The sequence below is a fragment of the Montipora foliosa genome, chromosome 9, assembly GCF_036669935.1.
Source record: "Montipora foliosa isolate CH-2021 chromosome 9, ASM3666993v2, whole genome shotgun sequence".
NCBI classification, from domain to species: Eukaryota; Metazoa; Cnidaria; class Anthozoa; order Scleractinia; family Acroporidae; genus Montipora; species Montipora foliosa.
In genome coordinates this window covers 42,081,443-42,093,942 of record NC_090877.1, presented here as the reverse complement: position 1 = coordinate 42,093,942, position 12,500 = coordinate 42,081,443, and the positions used below count along the sequence as shown (strand labels likewise).

Sequence of the window (12,500 nt, the reverse complement as noted above, 5' to 3'; positions counted from 1 at the left end):
TCTCGCCTATATACTGCTAACAAAGAGTAAGATTTGGCCGTTTTTATACTAGAGATGCATAATCCGTCCAGACGATTATGCGTCTCTCATGTTATCCGTCTAGTGTAAAGACGGGACGAACTATATGAGACGCATAATTACAAGACGCATAATTCGTCTGGACGAGGTATCCAGTTTAGTGCGTCCTCAAAGACGCACTAAAGTAGATACTTCATCCAGACGCATAATGCGTCTTGTGCCCGTCTTTATGCTAGACATATTTAACTGACGCGGAAAAAATGTTTGCACAAGTTCGTCCGGGACGAATTATGCGTCTCTAGTATAAAAACCATTATTAATGGTACGGATTATAAATTTTCTAAGAATTTTCGCTAAAATTAAACAGGCAGTCAAAACTCGTACACGTTCTCGTCCTCGTCTTAGAATCTAAAGGTCCCTATTCTTTTGGCTCGTCACGCAATCTTTCTTCCCAAACGAACGCTGGGGACTTATTTAATCTTTGTGACGTGAGAGGGAGGCGATAGCAGGAATTCATAAAGTTTTAAATCAAGTGGGGCGGGCCTTCAAACTACTGCATTTATAATTTTTTTTTAGGATGGCCTGTTCTAACAGCTCTGATCTTGATTTCTCAAAACCATGGCTCTTCAGTGATGTGGTGCTGTCCGTAGAGGGGGTCAAATTCCATCTTCACAAAAGCACCTTATCAATGTGGTCCCCGGTGTTCGAGAAAATGTTCACCTCAGGCTTTTCTGAGAGGCATGCGGAAGAGATAGACTTAACTGGTAAAAAAGCTGGTAAAGTATTGCTCAACATCATCTACATGTACTGTTATGGAACACCTGAGGCTGAGGAGGTTTTGAATTAATTTTGAATTTTAATTTTTCATGACTTGTAAAGCGCTTAGATCAAGTTTGGATAGGCGCTATATAAGAAATATTATTATTATTATTATTATTATTATTATTATTGTTATTATTATTATTACTATTATTACTATTACTATTATTATTATTATTATTATTATTATTATTATCATTATTATTCAGGTATTGTTTGGTACATTCCTGCAAGCTGTTAGTCTGTGGTGTGAGTATAAATACAACACCCAATTTTGGCCTCTCCAGGGTCATTCAAGGGATGAAGCTGCAAGTCCTATTTTTATGCCCAGATATCATAATAATTATACAGCTCAGTGACAGTCGGAAGCAGCGAGAAGTTTGAGAAGAAAGCTGCTTCATAGTTGTCCTGTTGGATAATGTTCTTTTGGCCTGTCATGCAGTTTGCAACCAGAAGAATGCCCGTCTCTCGGGGTCAAGCAGCTTAGTCATTATTGTAGCCAGTCACATAATTTGCATGATGCAACCATCGGAACCTTTGTCCCAGGGCTCTGACGAAGGGCCAATGCTCAAAACATCAGCCATCCAATCATTTTATCAACCTTAATAAACTCGATCGTTTGAAAAAAAAAAAACAATTTTTGTTGTTTCTCTCTGCAACTGACAACTGCACCACAGTTTCCCTAGAAATGAACCCCTGCAATATGATTAGGGCTTATCGGGATGCGAGATATTTAGGTAAATAATTATAGGGATTCGGGATATTTTGGGAAAATTTAATGGGACACAGGATATTTAAAGAACAGATTTTTTGATACCAAGCATCAAAGTTGTCATTTTTTTTCCATCAAATATTCACAGTACGGTATCTATCAATATCGGCTCAGTACAAAGTAAGGGAATTAATCGAAGACAGGATATTTAGGCCCCACTTTATGGGGTATAGCATGCTAAGACCCCCCCTTCTTCATGTGTGGTGGAAGCATGGGACTTGAAGCGTGACGTGAAATATGAAAAAGGACTGGGGAGAGAGAGGTTCGCGTTTTCTCTCGTTTTTGTTTTGGTGTTGTGACATCGGACAGATTATTCTCATCGAAGGATTTTGGTCTTAAATACAAAGTTGTGTTACAATTGTCTCGTCTCTCTTTACTTGCTAATTTCCCCGCGAGCACAATTATACGTGGCGCCTAAATATACTGTGCTGGGCATTCTGACAATGTCATACCCCTTACTTAATTATCTCCCCTTTATTGCAAAGCTTTACATTTACAACTGCAGAAGAAACCAGTTCTTTTTTAACATTAAGGGATTTAAATGCAAGGCACGATTGAAATATAAATTAAACTGCATGAATGTTGCAGAGGCTCTTTTAGCAAGAACAAGGAGACTTACGGAACAAAATGGGCAGGCTTTCAAAATCTTCTGGCGTTCTTTAAAAAACCCTGCAACCTCAAAATTGACTTTGCTGGAGTCTTGCCATGCTCATGTGTAAAAATGCCTAAACCCTGCCTTCGCTGTCTTTTAGATATCAGCGTAAGGGAAAGGCATGGAAGGGAAACGCATGATTTTTCATGATTGTGTCACCTTCTTCCTTGTAGGTGACAACTATCAATTCCTACTGGAACTTGCCGAGGAATATCAAATGACGAGGGTTAAAGAATTATGCATCGAATATCTTAGCTTTAATATTTGCTCTAAAAACTTCGCAGAATTCTACATGGTTGCAGAGAAATTTGGTCTTGAAGGCATTATGGAAGAATCTCTCGAAGAAAGTCGTCATCTACCGCTAAGCTCTTTAGAAAGTGATGATAGCTTTACCGAGCTTCCTGATAAAACAAAGGTGGAGTTTTTAAAATGCAGAATAAAAGAACTGGAAAAGACTCTTGGGGAATACATTACAACTTGTTCAAGTCTCGTGACCAATGTATACAGGACGGTGGCTGCGACCTTTGAGACGACGAAGTGTGATAACTACCAGAACCATAATCTGTGTTTCGGAGACCGGAATAGTAGGAATAAGAACTTCAAGCTGTCGTGCAAATGCTGCCAAAGACGGGTTCAAGACGCAAATTGTGAGTTGCGTTACCCATTGCTAAAAGCAGAGTTGAAGAAGCTATTTGATCTAGGAAACTGCAACAGAACAGCGCAGAAACTAAAACCGGTGAAATTTTAAGGCGGAAAAAGGAAACTATGTATGGTCTGATCGGAAAAGGCGTAGAAGACGAGTAAAGTTTTCTCTTCTCCATTGAGAGTTTAATTTAAGCTATTTTTGGGTCGATTTTCTCTGAGCCCAACTTTAACGGCCAGAGATTGCATCCAACAACGTTAACCGTTGCTAAGATAAAATTTAATTGAAGTTATTGAAGGGATTTCTGATTTCACTGTGAATTCCATTCCTGAGCGTGGTCCAGTTCCATTTCCATCTCTTCAAGTTCTATCGGAGTGAAAAAAGAAAATTGCAAGTTTGATATTTAACAGCGAGAACAAATTTATTTTGTCCTCAAAAACAACAAAATTTACTTGAAATGAAATCAAAGAGAAAAGTTATTGCTTCCAAGCTTTGAAGACAATTAGGAAAAATTAATTATCAACAACACAACACAACAAGCATCATCGGACAACAGATATCTAATTAACCAAACGTATTAGTTATGAGGAGGGGGACACGGGGATTTGCGGTGTTGCGGTGTTGATGGTTTTTTCAATGCGGTGATGCGGTGAATAAAATCTCAATTTGCGGTGTTGCGGTGATCGCAAACCCAACGGTGTGCGATGTTTGTGTTTCGCAAGCTACGGTGTTCGGTGAAATGAAATTATTTGCTCCACACTCTGGAAATGTTGTTTTATCGCTTGGCAGCTTTTCGGGTCAACTTCTCAGTAATGTTCATGGAACTTCATACAAACGACCTCTCCGGGTAAGTACAAGAAAACTGATTTACGGGTATCAACAGTATCGACGCGTAGGCATGCATTGACAAGAGTACATTTTGTTGTGTTTATTTTGTGGAAAATTGTTTAGGTATAAAAGTGTTATGTCAACTGTAGACGTTAAAATCATGTAGCTAAAAATAATAGTTGCGGTGACGGTGTTTCGTCGACTTTTCTTGCGGTGATGCGGTGTTCGTTGATTTTTTTGCGGTGTTGCGGTGTTTAGGGCCCCCCCATGTCCCCCTCTATGAGTTATTATCTGATTTCATTCTCTTCATTTTCATTTTTTCATGTTGTCTAAAACGGACAGCAGTGGTCTAAGCCCGAGGGGGGGGGGGGGGGAGGGAGGTTTTCAAGCAGTTTACTCTAGGATAGAGTATATAAATCATAGCCTTTCGGTCTAGAATAGGGTATCATTTTTCACGAAACTGACCAGTCGGTTGAAGATTTTATCAAGACTAAGGAAACCAGAAATTCCCACTCAAGAATATAAAAAAATCAAATCGGCAAAGTTTAAGTTTACGTAACTCAGCCTCAACAGTGTTTGTAAATAGCCATTATGAAACACCTCTGGATATTATTAACTGTCAAGAATCGGAATTTAGACGGAAATCGGTGGGAATTTACTCTAGTATGGGGTAGCAAAATTCAGCTGAACTAGTTCTGGTATAGGCTAAGGGTTTCAGGGTCCCAGCGGCACATCCCCACCCAGAAATTCCTAAAGTGCCCCCCGGGGGTCTTAGCCCCGTTTTCGTATGGACGGGTAAAACGGAGCTTTTCGAATATGATGAAATCAGAAGCAGGTGACACTACAGACAGCGTATGCACGCGCAAACTTTATCATTTTCGCGTTTTTGTGCAGACGGTCTAATACGATTCGAAAATGATACGTTTCACGCAGATTAAAAAATGTTCGTGTTCGAAAATATCCTGATACGTGTGAACGGGGACTATAGAAACATTCTTGTTTTAGATTTAGAAATCTTACAATTTCCTAAAAGAAAATATGAACCACGCAACCAACAATAACCGATTTTCAAATTTTATACCTGTTGATAGTACGCTGGCCTTTAATATCGTTCTCAATTAAGGTTATTATGGTAATTAAAGCGGAACCAGATTGAAGAGTGAAGCGTGACGCACTATGGGGCTGCCTACTTTGTTTTATTTGGCCAAACGTGATGCTTTCCTTTTTCTGTGGCTCATAAGTACGAAACAATCACCTTTACTTTTATCTCACCTTTATTAAAAGAGTTAAGGTCGTCCTCTAATTCCTCGAAAGTGGCTTCAACTACTGTATTAAACGAAATGAGAGACGGAAAATCAGTGTAACAAGAATAACTCTGAGGGTTTTGTTCTCAAAGAGAGTAGACACCGAAGCAATATCTAAAGAGGCGAGCCCTGCCAGAGGCGGATCCATACCAGTTTCCTCCATTCTACAGAAATCGGTTAGAAACACGGAAAGTGGACTTTGCATGGAGAGTTAAAATCCAAAAAAATCCCGGGGACGCATGCCCCCGCACCCCCTAGAAACCTTTCGCTTTTTTGGAAACCGGTCATTATTTTATCCCATATTGGCGCCCCTGCCTGCTTGGAAGGAAATTAGGTATTGCACAGAGACTGGGCTGAAAGAAAAGCACATGAAAGGTTACTTAACATCCTTGATGACGGAGAGAATAGGGAAAGAATAACGGTCCCCAAGTTTGATTTGTTTTGGAAAAATTAATCTCAACATTTGCAAAGGTTCTTTTCCAGCCACCTGGTACATTTGTAAACCGAGGCTGTGATTAATTTTGAAGTTAACTGCAAGAGTAGAAGTTGAATGGCGGAACGGTAAGAAGCGGCTTTCTCCTCCGCCGAATGCCACGATGAAAGACGAAAACATTTCTAGGTGAAAGAGATCATCGCAATTAATGAAGAAACTTCAGCAGTTACAAAAGAGGCCTGGAAAAGTCCAGGCTGGAGGGGCTCCAACCTATCACCACTTGATTCCTCTGCACTTGCTCTGCCACCAGGAGATCATCACACATTCACCTACTGCGGGATATAATAAGAACTTGCAACTAACGACAGTAACCGAGATGGTTTGATAGCTCCAGTGATATCGATCATGCGTTTAAACCTGGATATTCTCTCAGGCTTCTTCTTCGGGACTTATCAAGTTGTTACCGAACGTTAACTGCATTGCATGCAATGATCACTGTCACTTAGAATTACATAACCGCAGTTCAAATAAATATATGAACTTGCATACTGTTTATAACATGAAACTGTTTATAGCATAATTTGTAATAATATTTTTTTAAATAAAACAATTCTTCTATATAATCAGGCATGTTGGTCAGGAAATGATCATATCTAACTTGGCTTCACACGTTTGTTCATCAATTGCATTTGATAGCCAATGCTTTGGTGATCACATTCATAGCTGCGATACCCAGTCAGCCTTAGAGCGTTGTCATTGTCAGTTAACAATTCGATAAACTTTCAAGTCATCAGTGTACCTGTCAAAGGGTCGTCATCCAATTCACTTGGTGTTTCCCCTACCCAGCTTTTCTCGTCATCTTCCCAATTTTCTTCGTCATCGTTCCAGTCTTCTTCGTTCTCGTTGAAACTGGCGTCATTTTCCCATTCAACCTCTCCCTCATCCGACTGTACTTCGCCCCAGTCCTCTTCTCCCCGCTGTTCCTCTTTATCATCCCAGACCATAGCGGAATCTAAGGCAACAGATAACGAACTGTTTTCACAAGCATAAACACAACATACACAGACGCATCGTTCCGTTCCGTTCTAAGGAAAGGAACCAATTATCAAGACACCCCTTATTTTGCGACAGAAAAATCAGTCCCTGGCAGGATTCACACCAACGACCTCCACAACTGACACCGGTTGGAAGCTACTGAGGGGGGGGGGGGGGGGAATGGGTCGTTTATGTAGGTCAGGGGCCCTTGCCTAGGAGCCTTACTGTGCAATATATCCTTGAGTCAACTTTTGCGCGAATCTTTCTGTTTTTATAACTAACCCGTTAGCAGGTTACTCACGTTTACATCAATTTGCATACATCGTTTCTGCTATTTTTGTCTTCGTTTGACAAGAAATTTATTCTCATTGGCCATTCTAAAAAACAGTGCGTGCACAGCCGAATAGCTCATGGCACAAAGGTTTATAACGTCGATGACTCGTAACAGTAATTCAACTGACAAACCTGAGGTCGACGGTGCGTTCATTTTACTCCCCCCTCTCCATCAGTGCTCCCGGCGTTTTATGTGTATTTAAAGCTACTTAAGCTACACAGAAAGGAAAGAAGTCAAAACAAGGATGCAAGATCCGGGACTCGAACTGAGGACCTCGTGCACCAGGTGTTTCAACATGTCATTGTGTGAAGATTATGGATAAGATGTCAAGAGGTCTTAGATAAGCGACATGAATACTATGTCAGATCTACGTTTTGATTCCTTGTAAGGTGTACCCACCTCCATCCTCTACATCGTCCTTCCAATCTTCGTCCCAGTCCCTTGATTCCTCGTTCCATTCTATAAAGTCATTCACGGGTTTACCCGTTGCCCACGAAAGCGCAAACAACAGTACCAGGACTTTTCCGAAATGCTTCATTTTACTGGGGATTAAAATTTCAAAATAGAGTTAGCTTGAAAATAGTCATAGATGTATTTTCATCGTGTTGGCTCAGTTGTTTTGGGCTAATGCTCGGGAGGTCGCAGGATCAAAAACTCCGGCACCGACCAACACGCGGGGTCTTTGAATAACTGCAAATGCTCAGACTCTCTTGCAAGTTCTCGGATAAAGGCGATAACCTCAGACGTAGTCATTTTTGCTTCAGGCTTGTTGTTTATTCGAAGACGGCAGTAAAGAAATGCTTCAAAATCCGAAATACTTGCGTGGATTGCAAAGCCATTGTTTTTGGAATTGTCATAATTGCGTTTCGATCAACGATACGACTCGATATCTTTATTTGGAGTGGGAGACAAAATAACCTTTGACAGTTTTCTAACTTGCGGCCCTCTAGGTATAGCACAGAGATCAGACCAGAACATACACTTTGCGACTGGTGTGTGGGTCCTTTTCCGTTCCACAAGGTTATGGACATCGAAGGGGGTTTGAGAAGGGGACTACGGTTTTTGTGGACAACGTGAGCAGAGGAACGATATTTCTTCTCTTTTCTCACTTTCTGTCAGCGCCGTTGATGTCAATTTACTTTCAGGACATCTGTCGCACACTTAACTGACATGCGAAACGAATTGTATTGACAAGGAAATCAACCAAAAAACGGCAAATCGACGGTGATCAGTTTTGGCGATGTTCTCGTCCTTATCTTGCCGACGTTCCTCAAGGTCGCTATTCAAATCTACCGGAGTGGCCTTGCTTTCTCATTTGAAGTATAGACTAAGGCTTTAATTCAGTAACTCGCCTGTTCTTTTAAATCACAAATGGCGTTTAGTGATCTCCAAAGCAACGGGCCTTGCACTGCAAAAATGTCATCACGCACACGAGGAATCAGATCATGTATAAGAGTTGGATCCCGTCAATTTTAGATAGTTTACGACCGGAAATTAAATAAATACATCCCTGACAAAGAAGTGAAACGTAAATTTCATCAAATAAAGCAAGCAGGTAAAATCGAGCAAGTTTTCTCCCACAGTGGAAACTTTTTGCTTATTTTATCCGTTCTACACTGCGACTTTGTGCAGGTTTGAACACAGGAAACATTTGTTGCGGAAGCAAAATTGTGTCTGAATAATTTGATTTTTTTTGCAGTACTCTTCATAACAAACTAAGAGGAAATGGGCAACGTGAACATGATATAAATGAGTATGAAGCTGTCCTTCTCTATTCTTGCCCAGAAACTGCTCGTAACGATAAGACCATCCCCTTTTTTTTCTCCGTTTATCGTCGTCCGACCGATCCAAATTTTTGTCATTTTCGGAAAAAAAAATTGGTAACGACGTTTTTAAACCATTGTTATGTCGCATAGGAGTTTCGGTGGTTGATCCTTTTTCCCACGCTGTCTTAATTTTGTAACAACATCCACCAACTTTTCCGCCATATTGATTTTGGGTTCACGTCTTGTTGTTTTCCTGGCTCCACAGATATGATGCTGAGGTACCAGGCCTCCGATTAGGAGACTGCTTGTGATTTTTTCGTAGGTTTTTTTTTTTTTTTTTCAATCCGACCGACCGACCCAATATCAGGAAACGCATTCGACGCTAAACGAAAAAAAAAAAGAGAGATGGCCTAATGAATAATAATGAAACAGAGCGAGGTTATATCTTGAGCTAGGTGAAGTATTCGTTGACGTCGCTCACCAGTTAGAAGATCTTTTCTTAAAATAAGAATGCCACTTCTCTAAAATCAAGCGTTGGAAAAGTATGTAAACCAAATCATTTGGAGATCTCGACAGATTGGTACCCTTTTACAACGAAATGTGACAATGATTGGAGAGACTTGGCATCGCGCTTACGTGAAACAAAACGGCGACTGATTCTTGTCAAGAAAGGATAGAAATTCTCTCATTCCAAATTTCAATTATAAGTTGCACGATGTCCGTACATCAGGGCAAAAATGAGCCAAAAACAAACAAGGATCATTGATTTTTGGCAAAACGCAAATTTCAATGCGTGTATCGATTGGATGCACAAACAACCCATTAAACTTGCCTTAACTGATCGTGTCATGTAACCGGAAGTTTCATTGCCGCTCAAAATGTTTCTCTGCAGTGCCAATTAATGAAAAGGAAAACGAGAGCAATCCATCTTACCTTCACACAGTCGTCCTATATGAAAAAAAAAGCGAATTTCTTTCTTCCTTACTAGTCGACAAAGACCATTGCATTAAGTAGCGTATAAAATGCAATAACAATTAAGATAATCTTAAGCAATTTTCCGCTCTCCGTAGAAACGGTTCCTTCTCAGAAAGCATCTTCATCGCGTCATCCATTTGAATAAAATTCTTTTATTTTTAGTATTTTCTTTTTCTTTCAAACACATATTACATTCACAAGATTATCATACGTAGACAACAATCAAGTAAAGCTATGATCCTCGCAGTTATGATCGCAATTTTAGCAATTGCGTAGAGAAGCCTGAAAAATTCAGGACTTAAACAAATGAGCAGCTCCCAACATCAGTGGCTTCATAGCTCGGTTGGTTAGAGCGCCGCACAGGCTTCTGCATATGCAATTGCTAAAATTGCGTTCATAACTGAGAGGATCATAGCTTCAATTGATTTCATATCCGCAGTTGAAGATATGATTCATTTCATATATCATTTCGTTCGGAGAAAAGAATGTTTTCGAGAGGCGCCACGGTACATTTCCATTTAAGAGTCTGACGAGTAATACAGTAAAAAACTAGTGAATACTCTTCATCTTAGTATCAATGTCTCCTGAAGCGCTTCAGAGCTTTAAGCAGTGACGCCCTCAATGGAAATGCTTCACAATGATAGTTGCTGTAAAATTGGCCTTTTCCTTTGAAGAAATCACCGTTTCCCACGCGAGATGATTTTTAACGTGTAACCGTTCTCTCCAAAGCATGCAAATGTGCCTCGGTGAAAAGAAGAAATCTTTTGTCCGCAACGAACGACCGCCGCGGCTATTCCATTTCCTGGGAAACTCACTCATCATGTTTAAGTGATTACGAAAAGAACTACAGTACGCAGTTTCCCTATTAAAGGGGGGAACGTCTTGCTATGTAATCACAAGCGGAAGGCAAAGATAGCCCAAACTAAACTTCCCAAGGGGACCTTTAGGCAAAGGGTCCAGTGTAACCACGACTAATAGCTTAACTTTGTAAAAACAACGGCTCCTTAACCTAAACGCGTGCGTTTTAAGGCCCGTTTAAAGGGTTTCAACATTTGCTTTAACGTGCATTCAACACTTTGTTGAACCAAATGTTCGGTGCGTTTGGACAGGTCGTCGAACATTGTTGAAAGCGTAAAAAATGTTAAAAGCTTGTTGAAAGCGTATACGGAACTTCGTGGCAAAGCATCGTCGACAGTCCTCGATGAAAGGGAGTCGTTAGATTAGCGAGCCGAAATTCCCGCACAGCGGCTGTTTTTGTCCGATAGAGAAAAGCAGTAGTTAGAGGAGGATTTGAACGTGCACTGGGCTAAATCTGAGCGTTCGGAGTGAATTTACGGCTGATTCCCTTCGGTGGATATGCGAGACTGGCGCCAGCAAGTAACCAACCTTGGGGAATTATATATATGAGAGAGCAAGCGTATAATTAAAATTCCCTAGAATCGCGCTGAAACGGCCAGAAATGCTAAGAACAGACCATAAATAAGAAAAGGAGGCAAGGTAAGAAATTCTGGTGTATTTTATTTTCTATTTTAATGCCCTGAGTAACGATTGATACATTCCCCATAAAAACCCTTATAAAATTAAGGTAACGCAACAACGATTCTCCGTGAGCTTTGGGTACCTATGTTACTACATTTCTGATGTCTTTCTCTGGAAAACACAAATGCGCATGCACTAGAATAGAGGACTTAGGCCGTCCACTGACTAGGGATTTAGTTGTCCACAGCTATTTGTGATCGACAGCTAAAAGTTATCGACAACTAAATAAGTCCGATAAAGGCATTCCACACACTGGCGCTCAAATACTGATTTAGCAACCGATACGCAGGGAGGTTGGGCACCAAGAGCTTACTAAGCATGCTTACGTGTTCGTGCATTCAAAATGGCGGCAAGAAAGGAGAAAAGCGGCAAACGAGAACGCCGATTTAACGACGCAGAAAAATGTGATTTGGTCGATATAATATGCAACGAAGAAACTACCAATGCAGATGGGGATCAAGATGAGCCTGTTTTGGTAAAACTGAGGTCAAAAACATACCTAACGGGAAAAGCCGCTGACACAATAGCGCGGAGATCTAAAAGTAGTCGACGACTAAAACAAAAGTTTTCACACACTAGAAAAACGCCAAAAAATGAGACCGTCGACAACTAATAATCGGGGTTTAGTTGTCGACAACTTGCGCCTCAGACTAGGTTTTTAGTTGTTGATAACTTTTAGTTGTCGATCACAAATAGTTGTCGACAACTAAATCCCTAGTCTGTGGAGGGCCTTATCCAAGACAGACAACGACGGCCGTGAAAACGTTATTTGAAAATATAACTTATCATTTCGCGATTTTTCCACATGTCAAGTGAGTATTAACTTTTCCGAAAAAAAAAATTGGATTGAACGGCATCTATGTTTGGAGAGAAAATTGACAATTTATCGTCGGGAGCTCGCGACCTCGTTATAACCTCAAATTTGATTACTCGGCTTCGTTGCCAGAAAGTGTATCAAATCGTTAAAACGCACGAGAGGGGCGATCAGAGCAATTACTTTTGTTCCACATTAAATCTATTGTTTTGTGATGTTGTCGTAGTCAATTTTCATAATTACTCCGGCGTTTACACTAACTCCGTTCCTGGACAGTAAATGCACATTTTACAAGACAAACGACGAAGCTATTTTATGTTCTCACGTTGATCTGGTGTTAATACAAAATCACTAAAATGGAACAAACTGTCACGTTCATAGGCTTCGACAGTTTCCAGTTCAAATTAATTGTCACTATAGTTATGAATGGGCATTGATTTATAATTGTTGAAGCAACCACCACCGCGATGAGTGATGCTGGATGTCATTCCTCTGAACTTCGCACAGGAAGGCAAAGAAGTCAGCCAAAAAGTTAATTTTTCTCTCACTTGGGTGTCCTGTGGTACCC

The 12,500-nt window shown here is 40.5% G+C and overlaps 3 protein-coding genes across 3 annotated transcripts in view; 1 reads left to right on the top strand and 2 right to left on the bottom strand.

Moving 5' to 3' along the window:
• The first annotated feature begins 1,245 nt into the window (after positions 1 to 1,245).
• On the top strand, positions 1,246 to 3,009 carry LOC137972122 (uncharacterized). The gene has a single exon (XM_068818953.1). The coding sequence runs from the start codon at positions 2,383 to 2,385 to the stop codon at positions 3,007 to 3,009; it is 627 nt and encodes a 208-aa protein (XP_068675054.1). The 5' UTR covers positions 1,246 to 2,382.
• An 18-nt stretch (positions 3,010 to 3,027) lies between these two features.
• On the bottom strand, positions 3,028 to 9,628 carry LOC137972124 (tripartite motif-containing protein 44-like). The gene is made up of 5 exons (XM_068818954.1): positions 9,538 to 9,628; positions 7,238 to 7,380; positions 6,269 to 6,481; positions 5,005 to 5,058; positions 3,028 to 3,270 (listed from the first exon to the last, which is right to left on the bottom strand). Exons 2-5 carry the CDS (start codon positions 7,374 to 7,376, stop codon positions 3,215 to 3,217), a joined length of 462 nt encoding a protein of 153 aa, XP_068675055.1. The 5' UTR covers positions 7,377 to 7,380; positions 9,538 to 9,628; the 3' UTR covers positions 3,028 to 3,214.
• A 1,451-nt stretch (positions 9,629 to 11,079) lies between these two features.
• The window catches only part of LOC137972120 (FERRY endosomal RAB5 effector complex subunit 3-like), a 16,861-nt gene continuing 15,440 nt past the window's right edge, over positions 11,080 to 12,500 (bottom strand). The window contains exon 13 of the mRNA XM_068818951.1: positions 11,080 to 12,500. This exon is cut by the window's right edge and continues 126 nt beyond it. The gene's annotated coding sequence lies outside the window, so the exon portion shown is untranslated.